Source organism: Mercenaria mercenaria, chromosome 13 (genome assembly GCF_021730395.1).
Source record: "Mercenaria mercenaria strain notata chromosome 13, MADL_Memer_1, whole genome shotgun sequence".
NCBI classification, from domain to species: Eukaryota; Metazoa; Mollusca; class Bivalvia; order Venerida; family Veneridae; genus Mercenaria; species Mercenaria mercenaria.
The window spans coordinates 10,105,049-10,119,318 of record NC_069373.1 but is presented as its reverse complement, the minus strand read 5'-3'; the positions used below and the strand labels follow the sequence as shown (position 1 = coordinate 10,119,318).

The window sequence follows — 14,270 nt, the reverse complement described above, 5'->3', positions numbered from 1 at the left end:
ATGTGATTTTGCCATTTTAGGGGTCATAATTCTTAAGACAAATAGCGTGATATGGCTACTCTTCGAGGAAAAAAGATAATAATATAATTCCTACGATATATAATTTCTAGGCAAGCTTGGTCATAATCAAATCATAAATGTGATCTCTGTCATGTTCACAATGCTAAAATCAGCAAATTTTGTCATTAAAGGGACCATAACTCCAGCAAAAATGCTGCTATATAGCTGGTTTTCGTAAGGAACTGAGATGTTATAGATATATAACTTCTCTACAAGTTTGGTCAAAATGAAATAATAAATATGGCCTCTATTGTGTTCAAGGAAGTGAGATCCTATATAAGTTTAATGAAAATCAAATAATAAATGTAGTCTCCACTGTGTTCACAAGCAGCATTTTTTACCAAATCAGGGGCCGTAACTCGAAGTGAAATAAATGGTGCAATACGGTTGTCTTTGAAAGGAACCGAGATCTTATAGATATACAAGTTGTATGCATATTGAGTCAAAATAACAAAACATGTGGTCTTAATCGGGTTCACAAGGCTGAAATCAGTAATTATTACCAATCAAGGGGCCATAACTCCTAGACGAATAAGGTGATATGGCTGGTTTTCGAAAGGAACCGAGATATAGATATATGTTAAGTGCTGTGCAAGTTTTGTCAAAATCAAATGATAAATGTTGTCTCTGTCATATTCGCAAGAAAAATGTGAACGGACGGATCATCGCAATAGCTTAATTTGTCACTTCGTACAAGTGAGCTAAAACATGTTACAAATGTGTTTCAGATGTAAAAAATGCACTTTTTTTCTTCATTTTTCCGATTGAAAATTACATGTGACAAATGTGATCAGATGTCACATCAAAAATCGGCATTGTTACATATGTGCTTGGTTTCTGTTACGTATGCGATCTCATTTGTAACACGTGTTACATATGCGATCGCATTTGTAACACCTGTTACAAATGCGATCTGTTACGAATGTGGTCCTACAAGCCTTAATGACCTGACTTCGTAATTTCATGTGTAATATTGAAAGTATCGTTTTTCTTACTATTCAGTTAGGTGTAGTCTCTATTTGGACAGTAGCATTACATTTTTTTTAACATTAGATTAAAAGCGTTGTGGAACTTTAACCAATTTCAAAAATTCAAAAAATTATATATTTGTGCTCAATGGCTAACGATCGACAAGCCCCCGACAGCTGTAATATAATATCAACTTCTATACTGGTAAGTAACTATAAAATAGATAGTCAAAAGATGAAATAAGCAGAAAATGTGTTTGTTTTACATGTAAGATCAAAATATCTTTCACTCATGGACACCATATCTTACATTTTCACTCTGACATGGTTATGTCACTCGTGAAAACTCTACAGCTGGTGTTTTATTCAATTTTAAACTGAAACAAACAAATACCCTCTAGCTATATCTTGGTATTTTTCATTTGGATTTTAATGAAAAAAATGTTTAAAAGACTTAGACTTTCATTTTGAAAAAAATATCAAACCACACTAAATCATAGAAAGAAAAGGTTATTTCATATGAAAATTGAACAGCATAAAACACATGTAATACATATTACTCTACACAACAACTGTTAATTTACTGATATATGCATTGAATTTCTGGAAATTTGAAATTTCTATACTCGACTAGATCTAGGTTGAACGTAGTTTTTAGCAATTGTCTATTTTATTTCTTTACAAATGGTACATGTATTCATTTTCAAAGGGAGACAACTTTTTGAGAATACTTTAAGTATCCATCGTAAGGGACAGTCAAGCAGTGATCTCCCTTGCCGCTTTGCTTCCTAACCCTTAATTGTTTTCTTTGTGATAAAACATTTAATATGACGTTCTCGACCTGCAAAATTGCTTTAACATTATCATAATGTAATACTAACCTGTCGAAATAGGTTGAAATAGTAGGACTGAAATTTGACAACCTCTAGTTTGCTGATTGAATAACTTAATGTCCTTCACAGTATGTAAACGTAAATTAGTATCGGGTTTCAAATTCTATGGGGATTAATTACATTTTCATAAACGAGTGACTTATTTAGAACATGCACTGTCAGCAAACTTCTGTAACAAAGCGATTTATATCTGAATATTACCGCTGTATACTTATGGAGAAAAGAAAGAGGTTAATCAGTGCTTAAAACGCGCAAAATTCTTTATATATGGACAAAACGTGTTGTAGAAAAATAAATCTAATGGGCATATAAACAGCTATTAAAGCCTATATAGACTGCTGAGTTGTCTTTCTTTAATGCTATGTTATATATTTGTGTATGTATGTATATTACTTTTTTTTATGTGCGTGTCTGTATGTATGTGTGTATGGACAGTCACCACAGAGCCGTTGATAATGCTGTTACATATTCACATTGAATTATTATTATATATAGTATAAAAACAAAATTATAAAATAAAGACTTTAATTTACATTCATATTCATGGAGTTATAAACAACACCATTACTTTACATTACAATAAAATTAATGCTGATGTTGAAAATGAAAATGACACTAAAATAAAATCATCAACAATAACAGCAATTTCAAAATAAAGTTATTTTGAGAGAATGTTTAAGTAAGACAAATCCATCAAGGTGATGTTCTCTGCACTATGGCACTATGAATGGTTCCAAGCGTCTAAGTCTCTGGCTTTAGAAATAGGAAGTCTTGTTGTTTTTTACTCTTTGTATAAAGTGTATTATTTATTTCAGTTGACACTTACGTACTGGAACACAAGCTTTTAATATCAAAAATGTAATCAAAATGTGAAACAATCCATTTACGTAAAAGGAACACAAAAGATTTCAAATTATGATATAAATATAAATGATGTATTTCTGCCTGTGCTGCCTCAAAAACTTGTTTCCGGTCGGGTTTTGAGATACTCTTTGACACCCTTATTTTCTGCAGTCTTGGCCACATTTGCTTTAAGTTTTGGGTATTCTGACAACATCTTGTCAAGTCCAGCAACGTCTATAGTTACGTATATTTGAAGGTCTGCCAACGTCAGCTGTATTAATAAACAACACAAGTCGTTTAACAAACGTTATTAACACCTATTCATAGAGTTTTGCTTTCTTAAACGGCATTTGAGCCGCGCCATGAGAAAACAAACCAACATAATGCATTTGCGACGAGCATGGATCCAGACCTGCGTGCGCATCAGCGCAGTCTGGACAGGATCCGTGCTGTTCGTTAACAGTTTCTCCAATTGCAATAAACTTTGAAAACGAACAGCATGGACCCATGCTTGTTGCAAATGCACTAAGTTGGTTTTCCCATGGAGCGGCTCATTTGTAAAAGCACGTTAATCCTACGTTTTATAGACGTAATGAAACAAATGGTGGGTGCTTATTACATGGCCGTGACTTTTTATCACTATGAACCATACCACTGGTGACCATTTAACTAAATACATGCCTTATTTTAACAGCAATATGATTACCCTGTTGTTTGCATTACAAGTCGATCTCAAGTCGCCACAAGACCTATAATTGACACCCCACCCTAAAAACAACAACATCAACAACAACAAAACAAAAACACGTACATAATCTTTTACATCGTATTTTGAATACTTTTTTATGGAATATACTAGCATTTAATTTTCGATTAAAGTAGCATTTAACTTTAAGATAAGCGTCCGTTCATCCAGTAAATAAACTCAGCAGGCACACAACGTTGAATCAAAGTTGAAACTTGATCGTGACGTTAATCAACTTTATTTCAACCTTCAGCAACTGTAGGAGATGCTCTGCTACTTAACGTGGAATCGTATGTTTAGTAAATACGTGCACTATCTAAGATATTGTACTCTTATACTTTCACGTTATAGATGACCTTGTATCATTTACTGTATCGGAAATGAAACAGACAGAACAAAGCTAAACAATATTACCATATCAAAACTTTACTCACTGATTTGCCTACAGCAAAGCCGTCTTGTCCTCTTAATGTTACTTCTTGTTCTAGCAGTTTTAGTTTTTCTGGAGCTGTTTTTTCCGTGAATGTCTTCTGCAAAAAATATGTTGATTCATTACATGAGTCGGTTTTACAGTTATTGGCTTTTAAAGTTAGGTAACTGTTGTTGTTTTATATAAATAATAAATACAGCCAATCGTGCTGTTGTGAAACTGTTGTCGTGCCTTAATGTATTGTTGGTGCGAACATTGTTTTACTGCTACTAATAGGTCTTATTGTTCTGTTGTTGACAGGTCTTATTGTGCTGCTGTTGACAGGCCTTATTGTGCTGCTGTTGACAGTCCTTATTGTGCTGCTGTTGACAGGTCTTATTGTGCTGCTGGTGACAGGTCTTATTGTGATGCTGTTCACAGTCCTTATTGTGCTGCTGGTAACAGGTCTTATTGTGCTGCTGTTGACAGCCCTTATTGTGCTGCTGTTAACAGGTCTTATTGTGCTGCTGTTGACAGTCCTTATTGTGCTGCTGTTGACAGGTCTTATTGTGCTGCTGTTGACAGCCCTTACTGTGCTGCTGTTGACAGGTCTTATTGTGCTGGCTGTTGACAGGTCTTATTGTGCTGCTGTTGACAGTCCTTATTGTGATGCTGTTGACAGTCCTTATTGTGCTGCTGTTGACAGGTCTTATTGAGCTGCTGTTGACAGTCCTTATTGTGCTGCTGTTGACAGGTCTTATTTTGCTGCTGTTGATGCTGTTGACAGGTCTTATTGTGCTGTTTTTGACAGGTCTTTTTGTACTGCTGTTGACAGCCCTTATTTTGCTGCTGTTGACAGACCTTATTGTGCTGCTGTTTTCAGCCCTTATTGGCTTTATTATACTGCTGCTGACAGGTCTTTTTGTACTCCTGTTGCAAAACCATAATGAGAACTTATTTTATATCTGTTGTTGGACCTTATTGTAGCACTGTAGTGAGACGTTGTCAGACTGTATAGTACTGCTGTTGCAAGACGTTGTCAGGCTGTATATAACTGCTGTTGCAAGACGTTGTCAGACTGTATAGTACTGCTGTTGCAAGACGTTGTCAGACTGTATAGTACTGCTGTTGCAAGACGTTGTCAGACTGTATATATTATTGCTGTTGCAAAACGTTGTCAGACTGTATAGTAGTGCTGTTGCAAGACCTTACTGTAATATACTTACAAAATGTTTTCATGTTGCAAGACGGTATCAAGTTTGAAATGTATATATTCGTTTTCAAGACATTTTCTTACAAGCACGTTTGTTTGACACATACCCATACAATTATTGATCAAACAAATCATGTATCTGTTGTACGCTTGACAAGCCAGATTTCAGGGTTAATTCTTTAAAACATACCATTTTAGTCTCATCTTTTTCAAATTTTGCCTCTGCCCCTTTATTCAACAGCTCGAAAGCGGTTTCCACTATTTCGTCTATCAAAAGACCTTCTTTGTTGGTGGAACCATACAATTCTATAAAAGAATAACATTTCAAATTGATGCGTAGCAGTCGTAAATAGGTTCTACATCTAGCATACTGCCAGCTACAAACTCATGGACAATACCGCTGATCACCTAGCATGACGCCTGTTACAAACACATAGTCCTGCTCATCACCTAGCATAACGCCTATTACAAACATAATAAAGTGGCCACTGGTACACATTTGTTGGCAATATTTTATTTACAAATTGTTCCAGTGAAATCATACGGTACAATTAGACCACCATGAAAGTCATCTAAATTTGGCATTAAACAGTCTTTTTTAACCTCGTTATTTTCGGCCAATTCAAATCTGACAAAATGCTGGACAGAGATATTGCTCTTGGCCAACATAGTCACCTAAAGATGATAAATATGTTTGCAAAGTTTCAAAGCTATGACTTATAGTTTTTTTAGAAAAGACGGCCCTATATAAAAGTATTTACCTATAAAAACACAATTTTTCTAAGTACACAAAGGGACATAATTTGGAAAAAATGCATATCGGAGTTATGGTTCTTGGCCTACTAAGTCGCCTAATGATGACAAACAAGTGTGCAAAGTTTCAAAGCTGTAGCTCTAATGGTTTTTTTTTAGAAAAGGTGGACCTAAACAAAAATTTAACCAACACCGACGACCAAGTGACCACTATACCTCGATTATTTTTTTTTAAATCAGACGAATTGAAAATGCCGGATTACATTTTATACCAGATCTACGGTGTCTCATTAGACCCAACACAATACATGTGACCACACGTGTGACGTGAGCTCGAAACAGCAAAAAAAAAGAATAAAAAATACTACGATGGCGAAAGTCAAAACAACGAAAGTACTAAATCGAAATTATTTCATATTTAATTTATCGTACTTTCAATTTTTCCACAATCATGGTTTCGTTGTTTCGACATTTTCAACATTGTAGTTTCAGCTTCTCAGCATCTTAGTTTCGACTTTTGAAAAAAAAAAGCAAGAAGTGAAAGGAACGGAGCGTCTGAAACACTAACAAAATATCAATTGAGTCGCACCATGAGAAAACCAATATAGTGGCTTTGTGACAGCATGGATCCAGACCAGCCTGCGCATCCGCGCAGTCTGGTTAGGATCGAATGCTGTTCGCTTACGGTTTCTCTAATTGTAATAGGCTTTGAAAGCGAAAATCATGGATTCTGACCACTGGACTGCGTGGATGCGCAGGCTGGTCTGGACCCATGCTTGTCGCAAATGCACTATGCTGGTTTTCTCATGCTGCGGCTTGATAATAGACTAGAAAATTCAAATATTTCATTCCGGTTCTCATCTCAGTGTTTATTCTTCTTATACTGGACACGATATATTCTGCATTTGGGACCAGTGCAAATCATGATCAGCCTGTACATCTGTGCTGTCCGATCATAATCTGCAGTGTTCGACATTCAGTCAGTATCATTTTGGTATGCATCTCTCATCCCTTTGAACATTTAATGATTATGTACAAATTGAAAGATGGACAAGTTCACTACTGATATTGAGCGTGGTACGGGTTAGTTCTCAAGTTAAAACCAAAGTTTGCGCAAACAGAAGACCATTCGAAGTTGTTTACTTCAACTGTTAAAACGAGTTTATTAAACAAAGAACTTACTGTATTCTCTAGCGAAATATCTCGCTATTGGAATGCTTTGACCAACTGTCGTCTGCTCCTTGTCATTCAGTTTTATATATGGTAATTGCCCCAGTGGTGCCTCTGAAACAAATAAACCATATTGTATTTGTCGTCTTGTCAAGTGACTGCACAGCATAATAAATTAAAACTATATGCCTATTAAATGTAAGACGGCTTTACAAAAAGCAATTTTACGATTTTTAAGGTGGGCCGGTGGTCTAGTGGTAACACAGTGGTAACACGCTTGACTGTCAATCCAGAGGTCCGGGGTTCGAATTCCGGTCCAGGCACTGGAAATTTCTGAGATGCTCTTGAGTGTCTCCCGCCTAACTTAGAGGCCTGTACTGGTTCTTCCCAGGAAAGACGGCTTCGCGTGTATCGGTGCTATACACCGGGCACGTTAAAGAACCAGACTGTCTATTCGCAAAGAGCTAGGCTAAGTTAGCCGAACAAGTCTGTATCTAAAAAGGATCTCTCTCTATCTGTTCTGGGGGCTTTATCTCACTCTGTCCCTCTGGTCAGATCGCTCTGTGTCTGTACTAGTAGAGGACGAATTTCGCGCCCTGTGTGGCTGCGTTTGCTATATGTAAAGCGCATTTGAACGTGTTTATCATGAAAAGGGCGCTATATAAATCTGGTATAATAATAATAATAATAATAATAATAATAATAATAATAATAATAATGTTACTTCCTTAATGTATATAAAAACTAGAAACGACATTTTCCTCTTTTAATATACAATTATAAATTCATACTCAAGACTATGTCAAACAAGGATATTGTTCCCAGGAACGCTTGGAATTGGTAAGTCACACTTGACTGAGCAACTGAAATCGAAAGCTGTTGCCAGTCAAACAGTCCAAACATCTTATTTGCCACATCGTTACCTTCTAGTGCATGGTCAATATGCGAAAACAAACCCCATTGCGACACTCTAATTGTGCGCAACATATTCACGCATGGAAAAAAGTTGACTGGTCAATGTGTATAGCCAGTATTTCTTAGTTGCCGTATTGAATCAGCTTAAGTGGTAACGATTGTACTTTGTTGTTGGATTTAACAACTTACGTTAAAGCGTAAATTCTTTCGAAATAGCGGACTTGACATTTTAGGCAGTAGAAAACAATATACATGTAGTTCTTTTTCAAAAGGTAACGCGCCCGGGGACGCTTAAACGGGGTGGGGGATATGGAATATCATTAAGGTAAAATGGACTTGTCCTTGTGTCCGATCCTCGGATTCCACACACTGATGACCGATATTCAAAACATATTTTGCAACCAAAATTTTACAAGATGGTCATTATATATTTATATGGATGTGCCCTAGAAGGAACTTTTGCTATTTTTACTTGTTTCCGTTTATATTCATCAGTAGGTCTTAAAAATGAAATTTGACATATATTTTTTTTTTCAGTTAGTTCAACTCGGCTTCAAGTACGCGATATATTTTATAATATCCTATTGCGATTGCGCTTCTTCGTTTTTGTTTTTTGGCGTCCCCGCCCTTTACTATGAGTTGGTTTTCTTGCCCGCCTTTAATTTGGCTGACGGGGGTCCTGGGGCGGTGCACAACTGTTTTATCCTCAGGATTGTTGGTGTGCGTTTGTGTGCCTGTGTGTCTAGAGTGGTGCCCTGCAGTGTTCTGATATCTTACTTGTCTGTTTTTCTATGTTAGTTAGTTGGGTGTGGTTGTGTATTTAATACTGTTTATCTTTGATACATGAGTGTCTGAGCTATTGCGGTTTAAGTTATACTATAACTGAGATTAATGAACGTGGCATTCGCTTTGTATATTCGTCCTTCTACTTCTACTTTCCCCTTCAACCTCACCCCCACCCCCACCCTCTTTCTACCCCTTACCACTCCTCCCCTCTATCCATATTTGGCATAAATTTATTTGTAATTGTTAGATTTTTTGAAGCAACCAGTTTATAATATTTTTTCCGTTTAATACGGCTTCTTTTTGTTGTGCTACTTTGCAAATGCGTGGCTCTGAGGCTGTGTTTTAGTACTCCGTGCTTCCGAGAAATGTACCCTTACCTATTATCTTTTGACTAAATTTACCCATTTTATAGTTTCTTACCAGTGAAAAATGTATTTGATATTTTTCACTGGTATTTTACTCTAATATTTCAATAATTCACTTGAAAAATGTAATAAAAGTCATTTACTAACTTGTCTTTTCCTGTGGCCAGTCTTTAAACTCTATTCTTCTGTCTTCAAACTCTTTACTCTTACCAGCGGCAGCAAACACCATTCGTATAATCTCGCCTCTTCCCTTTCCATTAAAGTAATTCAATTGACAAGACATTGCGAAGTAAAAATTAAACCACAACTTTATGAACTACTCAAACGTTATTATATGATTTTACTGACGGTGGTTTATATAGATATATCGGAGTACTGAATAAAACGCCTCAATAATTTAGAATAATTTTCAGAACATGTTCAGTTATTTTATAGAATATTCGTCCCAGATAGGTAATGATCGATGAAAAGGCGCATAAAAGAAAACCTCGACCTTTTATGTCATTCAGAACTACTGAGGACAATATCCGCCCTGACATGAAGAAATGAGCCGCGCCATAGGAAAACCAACATAGTTGCTTTGCGACCAGCATGGATCCAGACCAACCTGCGCATCCGCGCAGTCTGGTCAGGATCCATACTGTTCTCTAACGGTTTCTCTAATTGCAATAGGCATCCAAATCGAACAGCATGGATCCTGACCAGAAGGCTCGGATGCGCAAGCTGGCCTGGATCCATGCTGGTCGCAAAGCCACTATGTTGGTTTTCTCATGGCGCGGCTCAAATACAGATACATGTACATGTTCTATATTTTGTACCACGATTCTTTTTCAAAGTCTATGCAATTATATTCTCCTTTTTTGCAGACGCCAATACCTGATAGTCAAGAGGAAATGAACGATTATAAGGTGTAATGTCAAAATGATCTGTTGGTAAAATTCAAGTATATAGATAAAACTGATGCATTGCTTTTTTCAGTTTCTAAAAATAGATACAATGTAAACTGATCAACATTATCTATATCAATTCCATTTAGTGTGAATGACATAATTCACCTAACAAAAATATTTTTCGGTGTCAGTTTGGCATCATAAAGCGTTTAAATTTAAAGCTTATGACAGTAGAAGTTAATCAACTTTTATTTACCAAAGAAAACTTAGTTAACACTTCAAACTGAATCCGAATTTATAAAAATATATAATAATGAGCCCGCACAATTCGTTATCTTATCAGTAAAATTATCCCCCTTGAAAACACCTGGCTGGGCGATATGATCAGTCTCAGTTTACGGCATACAATTATTGAATAAAGTAAACAAAAACCGGTGATACATATCTTATTATTTTCTCTGTAGTCACTTTATTCATCTTTTGAGAATATTTATTATCCTATTGAAGTATTCTACAGACGATAATTTTTATATATATATGTATTTGTTTTGAAATCATTTTTATGTCTTGTTGCTTCCCTAGACGTTTAAAAGTTGGTGATTTTTGTAAAAATTCTTCACTTGGTCTTGTTCGTGGTATTTCCTAACGCGTGCGGAAACATACGAACTATACCAGTGACACTGGTCACTGTCGGTGACACAGTAAGAGCTGTTTGTTACCACAGAATATTATTGTTAATTGGTTATTCAAGAAAGAAAGAAAGAATTGTATAAAAAATGTAGTTTGTTTTACACATTAGAAAAAAAAACTAGAGTATGTAAATTATCTTTAATTTTAAATCTTCTATCAACAGATTTTCTGTTGATCTGAACTTAAAATCGAACGATAGCACATGTATACATTTTAAAACGAATTCTCGAATTTCTCATAACAGTTGAGTGCACATGTAGAAATTAAGCACATCAATTTAAACAGTGCCTTTTGTCCAGGGAAGATGAAATATTCAATAAATTTTCCCCTTTTCTCATCTTTGTTCTTCAAATTATACATACAAGTACAAAATTTCGACAAGTTTTTAAAGAGACAGCACGCTCCGATCATGACACCTACACATTTTACATTATCTCTGGAAAATCTCTGATTGATGTTAGTTCCTAAAATGTCTGTGGCACCGTTAAAGGTCGCAACACCGCTAAATGTCGCAACCACCGTTAAAGGTCGCAACACCGCTAAATGTCGCAACACCGCTTAATGTCGCACCGTTAAATGTCGCAAAATCATCTGCCGCTATATGTCGCACCTTTAACGTTAAATGTCGCAAAAATTTGCCCAACGTTATGTGTCGCAACACCAACGCTAAATGTCGCACTTCCTATTTGACACTATCATGACTATAAAATATATAAACAATTGCTTGTGTATATTTCAAAATTTTATTTTACGTAATTAACGCGAATCTTCAATAATTAAATAAAGTGGTCAGTGTTTGCTTTAAGCTTGACGGAGGTCGTACTCATACATTCTTGTATAATTTTTCGAGGGAAGAAGAATTATCTAAATAATAAGTGTTGTTACGTATAGAAACAAGAAGTCTTTGGTGGCCCTAGACCGCTTACCTGAGTTCCACACATTACTTGAACAGTGACGCAAGAAAAATATCTATGAAATGATTTTGTAATAGAGACAGACAGTGTTTTAGAACAGAGATATTTTGAAGTTTCTACTAACTAAATACGATTTGGTAATGACATTGTGTGTTTGTCGGGGTTGGGTAAAAGTCATATGACTTTGTTTCGTGTCCGCTCTGCAACACTTTAACTGCTTCACGGATGTTAAAGAAACTGGGCACAAAGTGCTCATCACATCGAGACAATGTACAGAGCGCATGTTTTGGATGGCCCGCTTCAAGGTCAAGGTCACACTTAGGAGTCACAGGTCGTACCTTAGGGCGTATATTCCTCCGCACTACGATGCTCTTTTTGTCTCTTGTTATATTTAGTAGTTGTCGGGAACTGTTTAAAACACATGTTATATTTTTAGTGAGGTACGGCGGTATGTATAGGACACACATTTATGTTGTTGTTTTTTTCACTTATCACGAGCAATCGAAATAAGATGTCGTGCGATCGAAAAAAGGAGTCGCGAGCTAGAGATAAGATGTCGAGTGTCCTCGAGATAAGAAGCCGTGAACTCGCGATAAGTAGTCGTGCTTTCGAAAAGAGTTGTCGTTCAATCGCGATCTAATGTCGTGAGCTCTTGATTAGATGTCATGCTCTCGAAACACGCCAATGCGACACGAACCATCACAGTATGACACGTCACACGACAATGCGACACGACGCGTGACATTGATGTCGCGATGTCGCGTCGTATTGCCGCCTGTCGTATCGTGTGTCAAGCGTCGCAATGTTGAGCATCATTTTGTGTAATAGACCCCGGTCGTGGCCCGGGTCGAGGACCCCCACCCCACAGTTGGCTGAAAAGTGACATATTCTCATCAAAGATGCACCAAGCTATTCCGAAATAATATTTTCTCAAAATTTAGACCCAAAACGCACCAGAGGCCAACATTTTATACCTATATTTCAAAATTTCGCAGGAGAAGAAACCCCTGACCCCACTATAAAATGAAGGGAGTACCCTTCCAGTACCTCAAAACTAAAACAAAAAATGCACCAGAGGCCACCATTTCATACCTGTTTTTCAAAATATTCCCAGTGGGATAGCCCCCAACACCCCACTCTAAAATTAAAGGGGTACTCCTTCCCATAAATCAAAATTTATATCAAAAAATGCACTAGAGCCATGCATTTCATTCATGTATTTCAAAATGTTCCAGGGGGGAGAGCCTCCTGATCCCCTAAAATGAAGGTGAGTACCCCTCCAGTACCTCAAAATTAGACCAAAAAAGCACCACAGGCCAAAATTTCATACCTGTACATAGAAAACATCCCCCAACGGGCAGAGGCCAATTCTGTACCTACCGCGACTTTGTTCTAAACTTGTAATTCCCCCACCCATCAACCCCCAATCAACTATTTCTGGATCCCGACCTTGTGTGTAATGAAAGGTCGACATAAGACATGCGATACAACGCGAGACAATACGACACGCGGCACGACGCGCAAGGTTAATATCTCATGAGCTAAACATAGAATTACGTACAGTCTTAGAATAATTTTAGCACTGTGACGAGTACCGCGTTAGAGCTCAAACCTTTAGATATTAAATATATAATGTATGTATAGCGCGGGACCATTGAAAAGCAAACGTGCAGTTAGTTTAGTTATACTAATTTGTTTAGCTCGATTGTGATGAAAGCTTCGAGCTTATTATTACTACACTCGAGTCTGCTTCCTGGAAAAACCCAGTACTGGTGTCATATGAGAAGTCCTGGTCGTGACCCAGTGGGGCTCGAACCCACGGCCCCTTGATTGAGCGGCCGACACCTTATCAGTTTTCGTGTTTTCCTGTCGGCGGTATAAATATGTCGTGTCGGCGCCCTTTATTTGTCAAGTTTTCATGTTGTCGTGTTTTCGCCCCTAATTTGTCAAGTTTTCAAGTTGTCGTGTTTACGTCCCGCCGAAGGGAAAACTCAACAAAAAAGGGCGCCAACACGACATATTTATACCCGCCAACACGAAAAAAAATACAAGACAGATAAATCTGTCGTGTCGGCGCCCTTTAAACGTCGAGTTTTCGCGTAAAATTTGTCGTGTTTTTGTGTCCCCCCCCCCGCCCACAACACGCCAACACGAAATAGCAGGAATCAGCCACCATATAAATCTGTCGTGTCGGCGCCCTTTAAACGTCTAGTTAACGGGTAAAATTGTCTTGTTTTCGTGTTTTCGCCACGCGACACGACAACACGAAAACTCAACAAATTAGGTTCTTGTCGAGTTTTCGTGTTTTTGTGTTGTCGTCAATACGAAAACACGAAATGGCAGAAATCAGCCACCATACCTTGTAGCGATGCACCCTGGCTACGAGAAGCCGATTATTACAATACACATTATATGAATATGTCGCTACAATTATACATTTATACAAATGATACTATAACTAGCAGAAATTTATCAAAATATGTCAGTATATATTATGACTAGAGTGCCCTTTGGATATCTAAAATATGTTGTATCAGCTGATGGCACTTTCAAATAAACATGTGTTATATAAAATATCTCTTGTAACAGCTGTTTGTGCCTATCGGTGTTCTGTTTGTACCTGATACATATATAACAATTCAACAAAGGTATCAAC

The 14,270-nt window shown here is 37.1% G+C and overlaps 1 protein-coding gene across 1 annotated transcript; it reads right to left on the bottom strand.

The window, feature by feature from the left end:
* Positions 1 to 2,429: 2,429 nt before the first annotated feature.
* Positions 2,430 to 9,547, bottom strand: LOC123529881 (S-crystallin SL11-like). The gene is made up of 5 exons (XM_045310452.2): positions 9,268 to 9,547; positions 7,067 to 7,168; positions 5,322 to 5,437; positions 3,944 to 4,039; positions 2,430 to 3,035 (listed from the first exon to the last, which is right to left on the bottom strand). Exons 1-5 carry the CDS (start codon positions 9,401 to 9,403, stop codon positions 2,877 to 2,879), a joined length of 609 nt encoding a protein of 202 aa, XP_045166387.2. The 5' UTR covers positions 9,404 to 9,547; the 3' UTR covers positions 2,430 to 2,876.
* Between the last annotated feature and the right edge of the window lie 4,723 nt (positions 9,548 to 14,270).

Coding starts and splice junctions, on each gene's coding strand:
- LOC123529881 (XM_045310452.2), bottom strand. CDS start 9,403: ATGTCTTGTCAATTGAATTACTTTAATGGAAAGGGAAGAGGCGAGATT. Junction 4,040..5,321: donor AAAAAGATGAGACTAAAATG/GTATGTTTTAAA, acceptor TATTTTTTGCAG/AAGACATTCACGGAAAAAAC. Junction 3,036..3,943: donor GCTTTGCTGTAGGCAAATCA/GTGAGTAAAGTT, acceptor TTATTAATACAG/CTGACGTTGGCAGACCTTCA.